The sequence below is a fragment of the Brassica napus genome, chromosome C2 (genome assembly GCF_020379485.1).
Source record: "Brassica napus cultivar Da-Ae chromosome C2, Da-Ae, whole genome shotgun sequence".
NCBI lineage: Eukaryota > Viridiplantae > Streptophyta > Magnoliopsida > Brassicales > Brassicaceae > Brassica > Brassica napus.
The window spans coordinates 36,648,761-36,670,485 of record NC_063445.1 but is presented as its reverse complement, the minus strand read 5'-3'; the positions used below and the strand labels follow the sequence as shown (position 1 = coordinate 36,670,485).

At 37.1% G+C, this 21,725-nt stretch overlaps 1 protein-coding gene, 1 long non-coding RNA gene and 1 pseudogene across 2 annotated transcripts; 1 reads left to right on the top strand and 2 right to left on the bottom strand.

The window, feature by feature from the left end:
- Positions 1-3,435: 3,435 nt before the first annotated feature.
- Positions 3,436-3,531, bottom strand: LOC125582863 (annotated as a pseudogene).
- A 10,557-nt stretch (positions 3,532-14,088) lies between these two features.
- LOC125582053 lies at positions 14,089-14,927 on the bottom strand. The gene is made up of 2 exons (XR_007319896.1): positions 14,467-14,927; positions 14,089-14,401 (listed from the first exon to the last, which is right to left on the bottom strand). It is a non-coding gene; the product is annotated as an uncharacterized LOC125582053 (long non-coding RNA).
- A 355-nt stretch (positions 14,928-15,282) lies between these two features.
- LOC106410155 (sucrose-phosphate synthase 4) lies at positions 15,283-19,654 on the top strand. Its single transcript, XM_048748480.1, has 13 exons — positions 15,283-15,511; positions 15,680-15,769; positions 15,849-16,078; positions 16,153-16,416; positions 16,510-16,990; positions 17,092-17,223; positions 17,332-17,463; positions 17,571-17,747; positions 17,830-17,883; positions 17,959-18,021; positions 18,098-18,940; positions 19,045-19,172; positions 19,257-19,654. The coding sequence occupies exons 1-13, from the start codon at positions 15,293-15,295 to the stop codon at positions 19,531-19,533; spliced, it is 3,090 nt and encodes a 1,029-aa protein (XP_048604437.1). The 5' UTR covers positions 15,283-15,292; the 3' UTR covers positions 19,534-19,654.
- Positions 19,655-21,725: the final 2,071 nt, after the last annotated feature.

The following is a 21,725-nucleotide window of genomic DNA, read 5'->3' as shown; positions in this document are numbered from 1 at the left end:
ACGACCTATGTCCATCTAATTTATGAGACGTAAATGTGCGTCACATGTACGACTAATGATTTTACGTTTAACTTACGACCAAGTGTCTGAGTCGTACATTTACGTTTGCTTTACGACTAATGCATTTACATTTAACTTACGGCCAATTAATGGAGTCGTACATTTACGTCTGCTTTACGACTAACACCATTTGTCATAACTTTACGACCAATGTGCCTCGAATAATTATTTACGATCAGCTTCTAACGACCAATCGTTTTTCGACGCTAATTAGTCGTAAAGCCTATATTACGACCAAATAGCTACTAATATTGTAGTCGTTAAGGTCCTGTTTTCTTGTAGTGCCACCACATTTGAGCCATCTTTTCCTCTGAAGCTGATCTTACTAGGCAACAGCTTGGTTAAGTCCACCTCCACTAGCACCCTAGCCACATCGATTCTTATACAGCGCTCTGTATTAGGATGGAGCTTAATGAACTTTCCCATTGTACGAGCCAGGAAACTCAGTCCTTTTTTGGAGTAGAGGTACCCTGGAACATTTTGCAGATCTACCCATAAAGGCATTGCAGAAAGATCCAGAGGGGAACGAGCTGTTTCCGGAGTCCATTCACCCACCATCAACGGAACTTCAGAGATATGCCAAAACTTCCTGTTGAGAACCCTACTTCGAGTAGACGCATCTTCAATTCGAAATAGAACAGTCGTTTTCCCAATAAACTGAACATGAATCCTTGATTCCTTCCCCACAGAACTCCAGATTCTATTCACGGTAGCGTGAACCGACCCAATGTGTGGAGCTGTATTCATGAAATATCCAACGACAAAACACTTCCATAGGGGATTCGCATCCTCCATTAACTCGGCCGGAATCACCAATTCCGCAACACCATCCTTCACCACAAACTCATGGTTCAACACTGAAGTAGAGCCCTCCTCAGCAAGAATCTGGGAGTACAAGACCTTATCTTTGCCATCAAACACCTTACTGGAGGATTTCTCAGGAGACCCTTTCTTTTCCCCCAGTCCCGCTTCACCCTCCATCGACGGAGCCAGAGTGCCACCGCCTTCCAAACTGCCATCGGAGACCACTGCTACACCCACGTCGAGCCCCTCCGTTTGTTTGTCTCTCGCGCGGCCGTCGCTAGGATCTGAGTCGCCATCGCCTTGAAAATTGCCTATCATTAGGTTTTTTCTCTCTCTAAACAGAATAATAATAATTTTTTGTAATAATTTTCTATAAAATTGGAAGTCCATTACCTTATATTAAAAAGTAATGGGTTTAGGTTACTTGATATACATATTCAAATCAACATAATAATTTAAAATTGATTTATATCAAAAATTCATTCAAAAATATACATATATTAAAAAATTTGATTTTTACTAACATATTTTCCAATAACCATTATAAAAATGTTTTCAATATATGTAAGAAAAATACAATACAAAGCCCAATTTCAAACACCAACTTAAAATATGGTTTTTGTATTTCACATTGAAATTTAAAAATATAATATATGTGATTATTTATATGATTGTACATATAAAATAATATTAATTATAATATTACTTATTTGATTGTACATATAAAATACGATTAATTATATGATAATACATATTTTTGTAACCTATGATGACACATATATGATATATAATAGTGAGGGGTGGGAGTTCGGGTTTGTTTTCGGGTCTGTTTGGGATTTTGTGTTCAGTTCAGATCTTTGAGGATTCGTTTCGGATTTGGATAACCAATTTAAATTATTTTAAAAAATTTTAAATTGATTATATTATTTAGTTTTTAAAAAATCTATAAATAATAGAATATATTACATATAAATTTGAATAACATATGTCAGAGTACCTAACTTAACATATAAATTGGCTTGGTTTAAATATTTGTATAGAGAATTAATAATTATTTAACTATTTTTGGAATTTTGAGTATATTTTAACTATTTTAGATATTTACGTTTGATTATTTTATATATTTTCAAGTATTTAAACGAACTGAAAAGTATCATATATTTTTGATGTTTTTATATATATTAAATCTAAAAATAATAAATAAATAAGTATATAAATCTACTTTGGATACCCAAAATACTTCGGCTCGGATCGGATTAGGTTTCAGTTCTTCAAATACCAAAATTTTGAATAATTCGGATATTTAATCAATTTTGGTTCGGATTTGGTTCTACTTATTCGGATTGGGATCTGTTCGGATCTTCGAATTCGGGTTTTTTGTCAATCCTAAATGGTGACATAAAAAAACAAATAGATTCATATTTTTTTTAAATACACCCGCGTGTTGTCCAACCCTAAATAGCGACATAAAAACAAATAGCATCATATTTGTCGTGCGGGTCAAAAATCTAGTTCGGTTTTGAAATATGAATATAATGTAAAATCTAAGAATTTGTGTTATATTTTGTTTGTAATTACTTAAAAATGATTTTATAATTTATTAAATATTTGGTATATTAATTTAATTAACTATGTTTATTATTTTAGAAATAATTTAATATTTTTAAGAAAGTTTATATAAAATGTTTTTTTCCTTATGAAAATCAAAGTTGAATTAATGATAATTTATCACTTTATTTTAACAATAACCATGAGATTATTTAATTATTTGGAAAGTATTAAATTTTGTTGTAATAATATTATACATTTATGTTTAAAATATAGGAAGATTTTGATTACAATGAAATCTTCCACTATATATCCATGTTCGAAAATGCTGCCGCGTAATCGAGTAATCGGCCACGTCGGCTGTGATCGGAGCTTAGTCGTGGCGAGGTGGAGCAAATCGGAGCTCCAAGGCGGACGACCGCGTTTTTCCGCGTTGCCTGGGTAACGGTGTAATATGTTTCTGTTAATCCAACTCGGTTGATGCAACAAATCTTATAGAATTTTGAATTGAACTTAGATCTATCAAGTTTAAAGTAAAATGATTAAATAGATGATGAAATAAGTAAAAAATCTGGGAAAAAAGTTTGAGGCAGCCATTGTTGGAGCGTCAGAAAACGCAGGTTATAGAAAAGGAGACGATACCAATATTACAAGTTTGTCTTTCCTTGAAAAAAAAACTAATTATGAATCGAAACAGTTCAAACTTGGGTTCATTGATATCTAAACCAGTCACTTACTACCTGAGCCGAGGAAACTTGTCTGGTATTATTTACAAATTTATTATTTATAGATAATATATATGTAAAAGCTTAAAACTAAACCCCGATTAATACCTGTTAATCCTCGATTTTTCATTATCTCGTTAGGTCCATACCGACCGCCCGACTAACGCATAGTGTAGTACCGAACAGGAATATATATATATGAGTATCTTTTAGTTATTTTGTTTTAGAATTTTAATTTTCATGTTTTGTGATCAACTTTTAAAAATGAAATTACTCTTAATGAAATATTTTTATTTTAATAAAATTGAATTATTTCTGGACATGCATGTGTGCACAGAGGCCATGCTAATTTTCTTTGTGTCATTCTAATTTCTTCGAATGTCCCCGTCAGGACAAAGTCTTATTGAGATATTAAGATTACATTTATGTTTGAGTTGGCAGGATCCATGAAATGCCATGTAATATAAAAGAATATCTCCAAAAGAATATTGATACTACTCAAATTACCCTAAGGAGTGATTTATACTTTCTCAAATAAGAGGTCGAGTTGTAGTACTTAGGGATCGAATTTACAGGGAGTTAGGAAACCTAAGAAATCTAATATGATTTGTTAAGCAAGATGGTTTTTAGAGATTTAAATGTAAATTTCAGTTTTATATTGAACAAGTGTTTGTTCAATTGATTGGTTGAGGTTTTGGTGCTTAAAAAAGAAATAGTTAGAGGGTTTTTATTCAGTAAACTTGAGATTATAATCCTACAGATGCCTAATGAGTTGCATGCATGATAATATAAAGCTCAACTACTTAGTCAAGAAGTCTATCAGCTTTCGCATGTTTAGACTTGTCTATTAACTAGATCTAATGATCTCAACTATCGTATGTCGACCAATAGAAACTATCGATCGATGATGCTATAGGGATATCGATCGATTCACCTTTCGCTCCATCGATCGATTATTCAATAATGATATCGATCGATGCGCTTCTAGTTAAGTTTTATGCGCGGATTGAATGATACCTTACTAAGCTCACTAGATCAGCTCTCGCCTTACTCATAGCAAGAAACTTAGCTCAGTTAGAATGTTTTCAGGATGAGAATGAAGCTCTCGCTTTTATCTACCAATCTTAGGGCAAGTTCTAGGTAGCTAATATAGAGACAGGCATTAATGAACAATCCAAATCAAAATTACCACAACTCAGCAATCTATAGTTGGGGCTAATCCCTCCTAACCTATTTAAACACTAAAATCTAACAATGGAACTACTCAGACATGGCTAAGCAATTCATAACAGCAATTAGGTAAGAAAACTTCATTAGAATAGTAAATAGATATTAATGGAGTTCTAATCACAAATTATAACTTTGGATCTTCTCTCCAATCTATCAAAATCCTAGAAAACCTTGCTGTGAAAATAATAAAACAAGAAACGCACACTCTGCCTTTAACATGGTGGCAAAGTTTATATAATTAGGTTAAAACTCGTCAGGGGTAATCTTGTAAATTGGTGAAAACTTGGGCTTCAAGTCGACTGTGACTAAACGGGCTTTCTGCGTGCTTCGCTGTCGATCGATGTCAAGATATGAACATCGATCGATTATTCCTCTCCAATATCGACCGATGGTCGAGCTCGATAGTCATCTCAGGTGTTAGCTCCAAATATCTCCAGAATGCTCCAAAATCATTACTTATCTCCAAATCACTCCTGATCTTATAAATGTAATAAATAGACTCTATAATATAATAATTCTTTGTAAAAACACCTATAACCCATGGATAAAAATGGGTCAAATCCATGGTCTATCAACTCCCCAGACTTACCCTTTTGCTTGTCCTCAAGCAAAACAAACATGCAGTCTCTCTGAAAGAGGTTTCAAAACAGGAGGGACTCACATGATTTAAAACTTAGAATCATAACCTCTACAATATTGCAATTCACATCTAAAAAGTCCTAATCACAAAAGAACATTATAATATATCATAGCTTAGCAACCAAATTCATCTAGCCAACAACTTAGCAAATCTTGTCTGACATTCCCCTCTACCAACCTTATTTCTTAGCATAAATAAAAGTGTAGGCTTTACCTTGGGGGTATCGATCACAGGATGCAAGGACTTTCAAACATGTATTTGGACCTGCAGGTAAACATTAGTTCATATCCTCTCTCTCTACTAGTTTTCTCTCTTAGTCAAAATCTGCTTATATTAGCAAGATCATTGCCCAAGATTGGACAGGCTTCCATGAATCAAGCGTTAATGGTGGTTGCCACCAAGTCCTATTCACTTCTTTTTGACCTATATCCTAGGATTATTTGTGAAGCAAGCCGTAATGGTTGTAGCCACCAAGTCATGTTCTAATGCTTTAGCTATAAAATTCTTATGAAGCAAGCCTTAATGGTTGTAGCCACCAAGTCCTGTTCGAATTCTTTCCTAATAAATCTCTAATGTATATATATATATATAATAATTTTTTTTAATCTATATTTCGAAAATAGAGAGATAAAGGTGATTAATCTATCTACACAAGGTTTTACCTTCCAGACTTGTTTGAAGAATCCGATCCCATGCATACCAAGCCCCAAGAAAAGGAGTTGTGTCAAGTTTAGGGTTGGAGGTCAGCTTTGGTTCCTTCAAACAATCTCAGCAAGTGTGAATAGTTGACAGGTTGATCGACTTTAGTATCTTTAGTACTATCTGCAATCAGTAAGTCTAGAATGGTGCTAAAGAGTGGTTAGATAACAAGCAAAAGTCTATAAGTTCATTATCCTATTCTTGACTCAATAAGACTTTTTGAAAAACTTTAATAAAACTCATAAATATATTACTATCAGTAAACCTCCCCCCAGACTTAAACTACACTGTCCCCGGTGTAAATTCAGTCAGAGTTATGGTGATAACTAAATCATAAGGACTCAATGTAACAAGTTAGAACAATATACCAGACCGGAATGGATGTCGACCGATGTAGGGATGTTGATATCGGTTGCGGCAGGTTAGGAAATGTCGATCGATGTCGACGGCTTCGCGTCGGTCGATAGTCACGGCAATCGTCTATTCAGATCTTTTTTTGTGCTTTTTTTATTTTTATGACCTGCAATAATTAAAAGCCAACATAAATAGTATATTAATAAAAACTTAATAAATATTACCTAATAGTGGGTTGCCTCCCACTCAGCGCTTTGTTATAGTCATTTAGCTTGACTTTGGAGGTTATTGGGCTAGTAATGTTGAGCACTAGGACTTGTTGGAAAACAAGTATCCATCTCTTCTTTGCGCTTGTTGAACCATGTACCAGTGAAGTCTCGCATAGCTTCATCCCCTCAACGCCATTTTTCTTTCATTGTTGCAGTTGTGTTTTCCATCCTCTGCAATCTTTCTTCAAGACTCTAAAGGCTAAACTGATGTCTTCTAAGTGTGGCGTAAGTGTCAGCTGAGATCTCCTTTCCATGGTAATGTGTGTCGGACATTTCTGATGTCATCTTTCATACTAGCCGGCCTCGGTTTGTAGCGTCGTCGACCGATGTTTGATGATGAATGTCGGTCGATTTGTTGTTGCATCTGTCGATCGATGACGATGCTTCTTGTCAACGGGCAATGTATCTCTGAATCTCCACCAATTCCCCTTGTATAGCTTCAATATTGGAAGTCAAAGCACTAATGTTAAGATCCATTGGGAAATAGATGTCAACACATCTCCCATCAAGCCTCTCTTCTGTAGTTTCCAGAGCTCTATAGATCTCTTTTACCAACTGATCTATTTCTTCCCTGGTGTGAAAATTTTTTTGAGACTTCATCGTATGTGGGCGTGGTGGATTGTCGTCGACCGATGTTGGCAATCTGATTGTCGATCGATGTGCATTGACGAATGTCGATCGATGTCTGTTGATATTTGTCGATCGATGACGATCGAGCAACGTCGGTAGCATGTTGAATTCGGGCTATGTCTTGCTTCATCTCCTCCATGCAAGTAGTTAGCCAACTGATACTGTCATTCAATGGGTAGTAGACACCATCAAGTTTCATCTGGAAAGCTTCTTTATTCTTCTCTTGTTCTCCACAGACTCCATAGAACATCTCATTGGTCTGTGTGAATAAGTTAGCATGTTCATGAAGACATATGTAGCTTGGCTCGTCTCTCGAAGCTCTCTCCAGAACTCTTCTGATATCCATGTTGTGAAGACGAATGGTGTTTCCATATAGATCTCTGGCGTATCCATGTTCATCTCTGTAGACTCCATACTGATCATTCTCTTCCCAGTAGAATTTCCTGGTACCGTGGGAATCAAAAGCTTTTCTGCAGAATTCTGGCTGTTTGTCGACCAATGTTGGGACGTTAACGTCGATCGTTGGTCTAGTGGGATGGCGAGAACTTAGTTTGAAGCTTTTGTCTACGCCACCAACTTCGTTATAGAACTCTTTTGTATCCTTCTGTTGGTATTCTGGAATGTTGCGTTGATAAACGAACAAATTTTCTGCTCCATTGGCTGTCTAAAGGGTGTCTTCAATGTCTTTTCGAGATACATTCAGTATGCATCCTTCTATTGCTCTTGCGTGGCCATCTGGGTCTCTGAAAATACCAAATTCGTCTGGAGTTAGATACTCGTTATTAAATTTATCTCTTTCACTTACAGTGGTTTTTGGTTTAGAGCGGATGTCGATCGATGTTGAAGGATTTATGTCGATCGATGTTGAAGGATTTATGTCGATCGATGGACGTTCTGTCGATCGAATGTGTGTATTGTGTTCTTCCCCAAGCAGTTTTTGATCGATGTTGATCTGTTTCATCGAGTCTTTGCATGTTGAGAAGTTCCTCATATGTGAAACCTTCATGTAGTTCATCTGCTCCTGCCTCATATATTGATGTTTCTACTGTATAGCTTTCGTGATGGTGATCATCTGCCCAACTGCCAATCGAGTACTCTCTCTCTCTCACTCGATTCACTTACGCGTCGATCGATGAGTAGTTGGTGATGTCGGTCGATGCTGGTTTCCGGTTTCTCTGAGGAGGTTGAGTATCGATCGATGGTGAGCCAAGTATGTCGATCGATCGGGCATTCCTTTTCCAGGAGGAATGATGTAGACGTGTATCTTCCTAATCAAGGATGGCTTTGTACTCAGTAGCTCGTTCATCCTCATAGTCTTTATCATACTCTTCTGTATGCATGTGTTGTCTGGTGTATGCGTCAATAGTGGGGTTGTAGTAGTCGTTCTCCCAATCATCTGGACGACTGTCGACCGATTCTTCATGTGGTATGTCGGTCGATTTCTGATTACCACTATCGATCGATGTTGCAGTGTGAGTTTCGATCGACGCTAAGTATTCTGTCTCGTATTCCACTCCACAGTGACAAGCTGCAATGATTCTGGATCATTGAATCTTCTGGAGGAAATCTGTGGCTTCTTGACTGGAATGGGGTCGTAGTGGGCATTAGGATCTATGAGTGTTAGACACAACTGGTTGGTTTGCAATTTGCACACTGCTCCCACTGTTAACAAGAAGGCTCTCCCAAGTAGTAGAGAAGAGTTCCAGTTTAGCTTGATGTCCACGACATGGAAATCAACTGGAACTAGGGCATTACCAATCTGCACCACTAGGTCTCTCAAAATTCCTTCTGAGTTCCTATGGGAACAATCCACAAAAGTGAACAATTCCTGCGAAGGCTCCACCTGGAGACTCAGATGGTCTGCCATAACCCTAGGTAGGATGCTGACTCAGATGGTCTGCCATAATTAGGTTAAAACTCGTCAGGGTAATCTTGTAAATTGGTGAAGACTTGGGCTTCAAGTCGGCTGTGACCAAACGGGCTTTCTTTGCGCTTCGCTGTCGATCGATGTCAAGGTATAAACATCGATCGATTATTCCTCTCCAATATCGACCGATGGTCGAGCTCGATGGTCATCTCGGGTGTTTGTTCCAAATATCTCCAGAATGCTCCAAAATCATCACTTATCTCCAAATCACTCCTGATCTTATAAATGTAATAAATAGACTCTATAATATAATAATTATTAGTAAAAACAGCTATAAACCATGGATGAAAATGGGTCAAATCCATGGTCAATCAAGCATCCATGTTTTAAGTTGTAAGAGCATTAATAAGGTTCTTTACCAACGTCTCACAAGGTAACTATATTAGTATTTTAAAATAAAGTAACTACATAATTAAAAGTTAATGTGTTAAATTATCTGGCTTTGACATCTATAAAATTATTCTTCCAACACAAATAAAAAGTTTCTTCCCTAGAGACGTTCTTTTCATTTCTTGCTTTCTCTTTCTTATTTCCAATTTTCATATTAATTTTTATGTTCAGATACCTTAGTAAAAAGTGCCCACTGTGCCCACTGCGGGTGCTCTTAGTTGTAACTAAAGAAAAATATTTGTAAAATATTAGGTTGATATTCTAAATTTGGAGAACTCCATCTCCTTCTATAAGACGATGTCACAGTAAGAGCACTGGATGCTAGAGTCTCTTTCGGCGAGCATTGATTTTTTAGTGATCAATGCCAGATAAATAAAAAAGGAGGCCAAGTGGACGTTATCCTAAATTTATGAATGCTAGGCGTGAAAGCTTTACCTAAGAAGAATCGTAAAAAGAGTCAAGTGGTCACAAATGTTTCAACAATTAGCTTCTCCTACCCGTTTTTGGATATTACTTAAGATATTCATTATGGGGATAGTGTAGTGTAATGATGCCTTTCCTTTTATATTTTAAAAATAATTTCAAAGTCCAATTGGCATAAAAATGTAACTACAATTTTCTTTTACGAAAATCAAATAAAAATAATTTGTTGTTTATATATTGATACATTTATGTACATATTTATACAACATAGAGGAGCTATTCTAAGAAATGATATATATGATTGATACACAATTATCTCTGAGAATATACGATAATAATACGATGATATTATTTACTTAATACGCCCCATCAAGATAGAGGTAGGTCATTTGACAACACCAATTTTAGATGACACCTGAGTGAATGGAGCACGAGAGAGTGGCTTTGTGAGAGCATCAGCCAGTTAATCTTTGGGGGAGACATGTGTCACTCTAAGTATACCGGCCGTAATTTGGTTTCTGATGAAATGATAATCAAGAGTCTGATGCTTCATTCGAAAATGGAATACCGGATTGGCTCATAGATAAGTTGCTCCCACATTATCGCAGTAAATTAATGACCGGAGGACCATTTATGTTGATGCCAAGTTCTCTTAATAATGAACAGATCCACCTGAGCTCAGCCGATGTATTAGCAACAGGCCTATATTCAGCTTCAGTTGACGATCGTGCTACTCCTTTATGCTTCTTCAACGACCATGAAATAGGATGACGGCCAAAATAAATGATATAGGCATTTGTCGAGACAAAATCGTCGCTGTCCCCTGCCAAGTGTGCGTCCGAGTATGCGTGTAGTGACGAAGGATTTTGACTACTAAAATAGAGACCCTGCAAGACGCCTCAACACTCGCTTCACTTCGGTCCACTGATCCATTGTAGGAGCATGCATATACTGCGATAGTTTGTTGACAGCGTAAGAAATGGTGGGTCTTGTGAAAGCGAGATACTGAAGGCTGCCCACTGCTGATCGATACTTAGTTGCATAAGTCATGTGCCAGAGTTGAGGGAGAGCTTAGTGATACGCCCTATATGGGATCACTCGACCGATAAGGTTTTGATATGAACTCACGAATGAGAACTGGATGGATTGAAGGGTCGCACGAAGGTTGCGGAAGGCTTCCGATATTCCCGAAGCCAATTTGTTGCTGGATGTGACGCACCGGTCGAACAAAGAAGAAAACTCGATCCGTTGCTTGATATGACGCACAAGTCCAACGAGAAAGAGGTGTTTACTTGGAGCTAACCACACCAAGAAACGAGAAGTGTTCTAATCAAAGAACAAAGAGTATAAACTCAAATTAAGAAGGAAAAATTGATTACTTTATTCAAACGAGGGAATTACATACTTATAGAGTTTGTAGTCAAAGACTAATAAAGGAATTGTGAGAAAACAAGACATAGAAAATGAAAACATTGACTAGAAAATGATAAATGAGTCAAAGGCGCAGACTCAGATGAAGACCAGTCAAGATGACCATTCAGCTACTGTCCAGATTCATCCGAACCTAATACGTGCACGGTGGTAAGGAGAAAGACGCACGCGGGTCGAACGGTACGATCGGCCGGATGTCCTCCACGATCGGAATGTATCCAAGTGCGGGACCAGTCATATGAAAGCTTGAGAATCTTTGCCTTAGAGAAATTTGGATGAGTAAAGTCCATGAGTGGGTCGAACAGGGAGGCAAGGTCGAGGGTAGGTTCGTCGGGATGAACCAAATGGCTCAAAAGTGAGAATGCACGATCGTCTTCGGATTCTTCATGACTCAGGCTAAGTCTGGCTTGACTATCAGTCTTGGATTGTCGAGAATGTCCAAGGAAAACGAGCTCTTCTGGTTCCTTAACTGTGGGATGGAATGGAGCCCACAGGCCAAGTGAGTGGGCGTGGATGCCCATTAGCCGTGGGGGGGGGGGGGGGGGGAGGGAGGGTCGGAGCGTTACAAGTGTTATCAGAGGCAAACCCAGACTAGTGTGGAGTCAGTGAAGACTCACACTAACATGGGTAACGATCATTGGGCGCGACGAGGACGTTGCGTTCTTTGAGATGGGGTGAATTGTAACATCTGGCTTTGTGGTATATAGAAAAGCTTAAGAGAATTGATTTGGCTATCTATGTCACCAAAGTGCACCAACCTTTTCTGACACTCATCCGTTTAAAACTTCAGGGTTAAGCGTGCTCGATCTGGAGTAGTGAAAGGATGGGTGACCTATCGGAAAGTGATTCGTGATACCGTGTGAGTGAGGCGAAAGCACAGGGAAAGATCATGTTGTGATTGATGGGCCAGTGAACAATTATTTCGAACATTCGGAAAAATTAACGCACTGTCTGTGGGACGGGATGGAGCCCACGGGCCAAGTAAGCGGGCATAGATGGCCCATTATCCGTGGACGGTCAGAGCGTTACAGTCAACTTGTTCCATCACTTGTGAGTCTCTTAATTCCGTCTCCATCATCACCTCTAAGCTATCGACTATCTTTACACGTTTCTTGTGGCTTGTACTCCATCGGAAGACATGTTATGACGAGTTTGGAGATGAGTTGGCAGGTGGTGAAGGCAAGAACACCCGAAAATCACTGAGGTTCTTGGCAATTTTGCAGGAAGTGTTAATCAGAGCTATCGCCACTGATGGACCCGTCAAAACACCTAATGAGGAAGAGAAAAGTTTAAAAGGTTTTGATTAAAGGCAAACACAACGTCGTTTTTACTGACTATATCGACTCATACTTACCATTGTAAATACTACCCCTTTCGATTTACTGGTTCGTCGAAATCGTTTTGAATGTTACGGTAACGAGTTCGGGGAGGAAATTCAAATTGTAATAAAATTGGACTTATCTTTAGCATGAATCTTTTGTTTGGATTTTAAATGCACAATAAAAATTGGTAAAGCTGTAACATGTTCTTTTCTGAGTATGTGCATGTGTAAGAATAATGCCCAAACATTATGGATCATATACGTAGAAAAATGAAAAATATTTATCTATTATATATTATTTGAGAAGTTTTACGACATTTGAGATATGATAATTTGTCATCACTAGAATGCATCTTAAAATATTTAGATCTATATGTTGGTCCATCTAAATATATACATTACTTATCATTAAACTAGCTATAAAATTAAATTTTAATGTACAAAAAAAATTATTTTCTCTTCTATCCTTAAATTAAAGCTACAAAATTACCTAATGTGATTAAAATATATATGAAAATTAATAACTTTTCATAATAAATTTTTATAACAATTTGAATATCCTCTAACATTTTATTTAAATTATAATATCCTCTAACATTTTATTTGAATATCCTCTAACATTTTATTTAAATTATAACAATTTGAATATCCTCTAACATTTTTTCCGTATATGTTATTTTGAATTTTTTAAAACGTCTTCAAATTAATAAATTAATAAAATTCCCACATTATATAATTTATGATCAATGGTTTAATTTTTTTTTTGTTACAGTAAGCTATAAATGATTATAAAATCATATAAGTTAATAGATATTCAGATTACAATTATATATTTTTTGATATCATTTAAATTAAAATATATACCATATAAAATAACATAATTTTTTTAATTTTGAAATTTTCATTGAAAAATTATTGAGAACTTAATATATTAATTTCTAAATTTTCATTTAATTAAAAATATTATAAATTACTATAACTATGAAACGTCTAACATTGAAAATTTTGTTATCAATGGTTTAAAAAATTATATAAAAATATACAAATGATCATAAAAATATATGAGTTGAAAATCTCATTTATTAGATACTCATATTAAGAAAATACTATATGTATGTTAATATCATTTAAATTTTATTATATATCAAATAAAATAGATAATATTGATTGTTTGGATTAATTTATCATAAAATAATTGTAAATAAATAAGACTGATATTTTTTATCTATATACTCGCACCAATTTAATTATATATTTAACTGTTATAATTTATCAAATACTCAATATAGATTTATTTTTTTATTATTTGTAATATGTAAAATAATGCAAAATAAATAATAATGCGTAAAGATAATTTGTATACACAATGTTTATCATGCACAAAGCGTGGATTTAAACCTAGTTAACAATTAAAAGAAATGAATGGAGAAATGTTGTCAAAGAACAAGGAAGGAGAAATGAGAAATAATTTGCTGGACGATAATAAATATTCCTTTTACATATTTTGGCTAGCTAGAACGATAGAAATATCCATGATTTTTTTTTCATTTGTTGTGCATTCTTTTGAACATTTGTGCATTCGAATAATATATTCTATTTTTTGTATTATAATTATCTAGAATTGACGCAAATGCAAATGGACATCAACATATTGTACATATGATTTGGATTTTTCCCAACGAGAGGATATGGGAAAATAGCCTTTTCCTAGAAACGGGTGGATACATTATTGTGGCAAATGAGCATCAACATGATTTACCATTTCGGTTAATTTTAACCATTTCGGTTAATTTTAACCATTTCCTGCTCTGCTTTCTTCTTCATCTATAGCTATTTAAAGTATCTATTTGTGAAAGCATGGAATATGCTCTGCTCCACTATTTCACACATACCAAACAGAGTTAACAACATACTCAAACGACTTCAACTTTCTTTTCTTCACGTCTCTACCTGCAAATAAACATCTAAAATACATAATTATTCTCAATCCCCCATCACAGAAAATAAATGCATACCATAGTGACTTCTAACTAAACAAACTCGGCCACTGTGAAACCTGCATGACCGTTTGACTCATGGCCATTTCATAACACTCCAAAGCGCAGATAAAAAATTGTTGAAAATAGGTTTTACCGGGTTTATTCAGGTTATACAAGGGGGAAAAAATTAGTGAGACCATCTATCTAGAGGTATGATCCCAAACAAAGACGTTGAAGTTCAGTGAGAGATGGCCAAGGCAGAGTCCAGCAAACATAAGGTTATAGAAACAAGTCTAATGGGAACAAACGAAGAAAAGGCTTTGTGCCACTCATTATTCTGTCTCTACCCAAAAAAAAAAAGAAGAAGAGGAACCTCAAAAAGGAAATAGGTGATTCTTATTCGACTAGAGAATCTGATAATGCAAAAATCAATACCTTAAGATTCTTTTTAGATTAAGACAGAATATATGTCCTTCGAGAGTTTAACGGTTAACAGATGACGTTGTAATATGCCGTCTGAGAGATAATATAGAGAATGAGAACCACACCAGACCTTTTTCTTTTAACTTTTCCTAAACAAATTCTGAAATTAAATAGCACAAGAAAAATAAAAAGAGAAAAAGGAGGGACCTTATGTATGAGATTATAAAATGGCAAGCTAAGTTGATATCCAAAACTAGGCCGCCTAAGCTCTTGTTTGGTACCCGAGAGTCTCCGCCTCTGTATCCAACCTCTGTCACATGTAGCAGAGGGAGTTTTGATATCGTATAGTGCTGTAAAATCTTTGTCCATTCTATTGATGTGTTTATAGATATTTATGTTACTCTTTGTCAAAGGATTTTGCAGTGCAATAAGAAGAGAGATGGCAAGAAATGAGTGGATCAACAGTTACCTGGAAGCTATTCTTGATGTTGGAACTAGCAACAAAAAGAGGTTTGAGAGCAACTCCAAGATCGTCCAGAAGCTTGGAGATATGAATAGAAAGGAACCTCAAGAGAAGGTGTTTAGTCCCATCAAGTACTTTGTGGAAGAGGTTGTCAACAGCTTCGATGAGTCTGACCTGTATAAAACATGGATTAAGGTTTGATCCTCAACCTATAAATTTAGATCAATGATATACAAAGAGAATATATCAATGATATAACACAAAAAAAAACCTCAAAAGTGATTTTAGCAAAACAAAAGTTTTTACAAATAAATTAAATACCTGCAAGTGATGGTAGAGGGATCTTTAAACTTGTTGCGGCAGGTGATAGCAACAAGGAACACTCGTGAACGTAGCAACAGGCTTGAGAATATATGCTGGCGTATATGGCATCTTGCACGCAAGAAGAAGCAGGTTTGTTTTCCCTTACATGATTCAAACTCTGCATCCTTTCAAAAGGTTAGGTTCATAGTTTTGGTTTCCATCCACACAGATTGTGTGGGATGATGGGATAAGACTTTCGAAACGAAGAGATGAACGTGAAAAAGGACGCAATGATGCAGAAGAGGATCTTTCCGAGCTTTCTGAAGGAGAGAAGGAGAAGAGTGACGCTGTTACCACTCTCGAGCCACCCCGAGATCAGATGCCTCGTATCCGCTCTGAAATGCAAATTTGGTCTGAAGATGATAAATCAAGTCGAAACCTTTACATTGTCTTAATCAGGCAAGTACAAGTTGGTTTATATGACTTTATTTGTATTGTCAAGATGCTTACCAGGTGCCTGCCTCTATCTGCAGTATGCATGGACTAGTGCGCGGAGAAAACATGGAGCTTGGCAGAGACTCAGATACTGGCGGCCAGGTGAAATATGTTGTTGAGCTTGCTCGCGCTTTGGCCAACACGGAAGGTGTCCACAGGGTCGACCTCTTAACACGGCAAATCAGTTCACCAGAGGTTGACTCAAGCTATGGAGAGCCAGTTGAGATGTTATCATGCCCTCCAGAAGGTAGCGGAAGCTGTGGTTCCTACATTATCCGCATCCCCTGCGGTTCACGAGACAAGTACTATCACAATAAGACTCCTCTAAATTCCTGTTATGAAAAGAGCATCTAGTTTCTCTAATACTCATGTTTTTTTTTATTTTTCAAATGCAGGTACATAGCAAAGGAGTCACTCTGGCCTCATATTCACGAGTTTGTTGATGGGGCGCTTAATCACATAGTGGACATAGCAAGGTCTCTCGGAGAGCAAGTGAATGGAGGGAAGCCAATCTGGCCTTATGTAATCCATGGCCACTATGCAGATGCAGGAGAAGTAGCTGCACATTTGGCAGGAACGTTGAATGTGCCGATGGTGCTAACCGGTCACTCTTTAGGAAGGAACAAGTTTGAGCAGTTGCTTAAACAAGGGAGAATTACGAGAGAGGATATCAACAAAACATACAAGATCATGAGGAGGATTGAAGCTGAAGAGCTGAGCTTAGATGCAGCAGAGATGGTGGTGACAAGCACACGGCAAGAGATTGAGGCGCAGTGGGGACTGTATGACGGGTTTGATATCAAGCTTGAGAGGAAGCTCAGGGTTAGAAGACGGCGTGGCGTCACCTGCTTTGGTCGATACATGCCCCGAATGGTGGTATGCCTCCTTTTTCGAGATCTAATAAATGAAACAGCACAGTGACTATCATATAAACTATAATCAAGTAGACAACTGCTGACCTGTCTTTGTGAGGACAGGTTATACCACCAGGCATGGATTTCAGTTACGTCTTGACACAAGATTCACAAGATGCTGATGCAGATCTCAAGTCGCTAATTGGCCCTGACCGAAACCAGATTAAAAAGCCTGTACCTCCAATATGGTCTGAGGTATTTCTTTATTTATTTTTTGTGTTCATTTCTGCAAGAAAGAATGATTACAGTCTTGTGTTTGTTTCCATGCCTTTCATATAACTGCATGAAACCTATGATCTGCAGATAATGCGGTTTTTCACAAATACTCATAAGCCAACCATACTTGCGCTGTCTCGACCAGACCCCAAGAAAAATGTCACCACATTGCTCAAAGCTTTTGGTGAATGTCAGCCTCTTCGAGAACTAGCCAACTTGGTAAGTATCTCAGCATTTCTTACCCTATTATTACAGTGTTCTTCTGACATAATTTAATGGGCACAGCCTTGCTAAATTATTTCCTAATAAAGAACCTCCCTGTCCAGACACTCATACTAGGAAACCGAGATGACATTGAAGAGATGTCTAATAGCAGTTCAGTTGTTCTCATGAGTGTCCTAAAGCTGATAGACCAGTATGACTTGTACGGCCAAGTAGCTTATCCCAAGCATCACAAACAATCTGAAGTTCCAGATATTTATCGTTTAGCAGCCAAAACAAAGGTACTTCACAGGAAATTCCTATAATACTATATGATTCTTGCTGTTGCCTCCTTCTCTTATGGTGGCCTTTTTTCTCTTGAAGGGAGTTTTCATTAATCCAGCTCTGGTAGAGCCGTTTGGTCTCACGCTCATTGAGGTAACCAGATTCATTCCTAGGTTATGTTTCTTTACCTCTCTTCATGCTCCCACCATTTATCATTATGTATGACAGGCAGCTGCTTATGGTCTGCCCATTGTTGCCACCAAAAATGGTGGGCCTGTTGATATCGTCAAGGTAATCAAATCTCTTTATTAAAAAACAAACCTCACTTATTCCGAAAATCTAAATTTAACATAATGTATGTGACCAGGCACTAAACCATGGGCTCCTAGTCGACCCACATGATCAGCAAGCCATTTCTGATGCCCTTCTAAAGCTCGTGGCTAACAAACATCTCTGGGCTGAGTGCAGAAAGAACGGTCTCAAGAACATCCACCGTTTCTCATGGCCAGAGCACTGCCGTAACTACCTTTCCCATGTTGAACACTGCAGAAACCGACACCCAACCAGTAGTCTCGACATAATGAAAGTTCCAGAAGAGCCTATAAGTGATTCTCTAGGTGACGTCGATGACATATCTTTGAGATTCTCCATGGATGGAGATTTCAAACTCAATGGGGAACTAGATGCAAGCACTAGACAAAGGAAACTAGTCAACGCCATAAGTCAAATGAATTCTATGAAGGGTGGCCCATCTGCTCTCTACAGCCCTGGCAAAAGGCAGATGCTCTTTGTGATTACTGTTGATTCCTACGATGACAACGGAGACACCAAAGCGAATTTGGAAGATGTCATCAAGAATGTGATGAAAACTGCAGGTTTGACATCGGGCAAAGGAAAAATAGGCTTCGTCCTGGCAACAGGTTCAAGCGTGCAAGAAGTTGTGGAGATGACAAAGAAATACCTGATTAATTTGGAAGAATTTGACGCAATAGTTTGTAACAGCGGAAGTGAGATCTACTATCCATGGAGAGATATGGAGGTTGATGCAGACTATGAAGCTCATGTGGAATACAAATGGCCTGGTGAAAGTCTAAGGTCAGTGATTCTGAGACTAGCATGTACAAAACTTGAAACAGAAGACGACATCACAGAGTATACAAGCGCATGCAGTACTAGGTGCTATGCAATTTCTGTCAAACAAGGAGTCGAGGTAACATTTCTTTTTTATAAGAAAAAAAAAATATATATATATATATATATATATATATTTCTCAGCTTAAAAACATATTAAAAGTCTATGTGTGTGAATGGCAGACTCGAAGAGTTGATGACCTTAGGCAGAGGCTTCGGATGAGAGGTTTAAGATGCAACATTGTCTATACACATGCTGCGACAAGGCTAAATGTTATACCACTATGTGCATCAAGATTGCAAGCAGTCAGGTTTAGAATACTGTCAAGAACATATACGATATGTGTATACTGATCTCACGGTGAGAATAACAAAGCTTAATGGCTTTTGTGTAGGTACCTTTCGATAAGGTGGGGAATTGACATGAAGAAGTCTGTTTTCTTTGTGGGAGAGAAGGGAGACACAGACTATGAAGACTTGCTGGGTGGCCTCCACAAAACCATCATCCTAAAAGGTGCAGTGGGATCTGACAGTGAGAAGCTTCTTCGAAGTGAAGAAAACTTCAAAAGAGAAGACGTTGTTCCACGAGACAGCCCTAACATTTCCTATGTCGAAGAGAATGGTGGACCTCCGGAAATGCTATCCACACTAGAGGCCTATGGGATCAAATAATCTGTTTTCTTTATTATGCTTTATTATCTCAGTTCATATACTAATGGGATAATAACGACGCTCTGTAAGATGTTATATATATATTCCAATAAAATAAGCATGTACAGCTTGTTCCTAGTTCCTTAAGATGCTCACAACTGACACATTCTTAGAGAATATGATAGCTACCTGAAGGATCATGGTAGTCTATCTAGTGTGCTATGCCCCCTCTCTTACACCAACAGTGTGTTCATCGTCACATTCGCGTTTCACAGTTTAATTTCACCCTGCAACATGTGGTAGTTGTGATAAAAGAATTGAAAACAAAACTGATCCCATTCCCTAAAGAAAATAGCACAAGTTTCTACCAAAACACGAGAAGACTGCCTCAAGCACTAAGACTTTTGAATAATGTGTACAAGCAAAATTGCCAATTGTGACAGAAAAATTATCCTTCTTTGTCCAAAAGTCAAGAAGATTGCAGCTCCTACAGAAATCACCACTACTTGGTCCTCAAATTCAGATAAGCGATGAGATTACCACACGTAAAAAAATTCAGTAGATAGCAATACTTTTAAGAAAGCATAGTCTTGATGTACTACTGCAATAACAACTACATTGCTTCTTCCCTCCATCAAAATCTTATCCTTGTATTCATTCAAACAGAAGCACAGATGGAACTTACAAAGAGTATGTAACAGATCTTGGCAAGAAAATGAAAACAAGACAGTGTCACAAGATTGGTAGCCATAGAGGTAAGAAATCCAATAGGCCCTTTCGATTCCCATTATAATAAGTTTCTTAAAGAATTAACAAAGATGAGTACAAAAGTCAAACAGCTTGCCGGAGAATTTCCAAAGCTGAACCAAACAATTCTGAATCAACTCATCAGCAGTTACTCCGTCTAGTCTCGAAGATCGGAGGTCGTTGTCGTAAACCACGCGTAGCTCCGCATCGCTTAGGACTTGCCACGCCTTTTGAATCTTGAGGAACTTTTCGTCTGAGCTACAACCGTTTAGCTTGTCTGGGTGAGAGTGAAGGATGGCGGATCGATAGCTGTTGCGGATTTCGTCATATCTTCTTTGACAGAGAGAATCTGGTAGTATGTCCCATGGAGAGTGATGTCCAAAAAAAAAAAGGTCTCATGGAGAGTATTTTGACCGGCAAGCATCATTGTTGAATCCAGGGCTGCGCAAATAAACCTAAGCGAACCCCCACAAATACCGAATGGATTTTGTTTCGTGGTATTTTGGGTTATGGGTATTATCCGAACCGAACGTGGACCTAAATAGATATCCGATAGAATCCGAAACATTTAAAATCACAAAAAAAACTTCTACCAACCATCATCTTATTTCCTAATATGTATCCAAAATACTTTAAGATATTATTGAACTTCTGAAATAATTATCTATTACATAAAGGTTGATGGTTGAATGTGGCGGTTGAAGCTTGGAGTTTTTAGATTTAGGTTTTGTTTTCATTGAATAATGTTTCTCATTTCATGAAAACTTATTTTTTGTTTTATGTTTTCATTTATTTTGTTTTTTTCTATTAATAACTATGTTTACCTTTTGTTTGATTTTGAATGATCACGTGTGATGCTCTTTTCTTATTTTTGAACCAATTTTACTTATGTGTTGGCGATTAGAATATATACAAATCATGTAATTTAAATCCGAAAAACCAATTTAACTTATGTTTTTGTTGCAAAATAGATACTAATTAGGTATTTTAAAACAAAAGAACTGATTGAGATCTGAACCCGAAAGTACAATGGGTTATACCGGTTCTCCGAAGATTTACTAACCCCAACCCGAACCTGATAGAACCCGAACCGAACTTTTATATAACCCGAATGTGGCTGATTTTGTTAAACCTAAAAAAACGAAACTTGAATGGATAAAACCGAAATCTGATTGGGACCCCGAATGCCTATGCCTAGTTGAATCATAAGACGGGTGATTGGATTTGATAATCACATGCCCGGACGGCAAGAGAAACTGGACGTTAAGAGGCCTTGGGCATTTTTTTTGGAAACTATATTAGAACCGAACCAAAAAAAACTATTATCGGTTCAAACTTGCGAAAACACGAATGATTTTTTAACCAAAACAAACCACACCGAAATGATTAGATCTTTCATAAATCTTATCTGACTAACAAAAATGGGAGAAGATTGAAGAGGAATCAGAAACGAAAAGAGAATAAGA

Excerpts from the sequence above, each read along its gene's own strand:
- LOC106410155 (XM_048748480.1), top strand. The coding sequence starts at position 15,293 with ATGGCAAGAAATGAGTGGATCAACAGTTACCTGGAAGCTATTCTTGAT. Across the intron at positions 15,512-15,679 it reads TGTATAAAACATGGATTAAG|GTGATAGCAACAAGGAACAC; the intron begins GTTTGATCCTCA and ends TTGTTGCGGCAG. Across the intron at positions 16,991-17,091 it reads GATACATGCCCCGAATGGTG|GTTATACCACCAGGCATGGA; the intron begins GTATGCCTCCTT and ends TTGTGAGGACAG.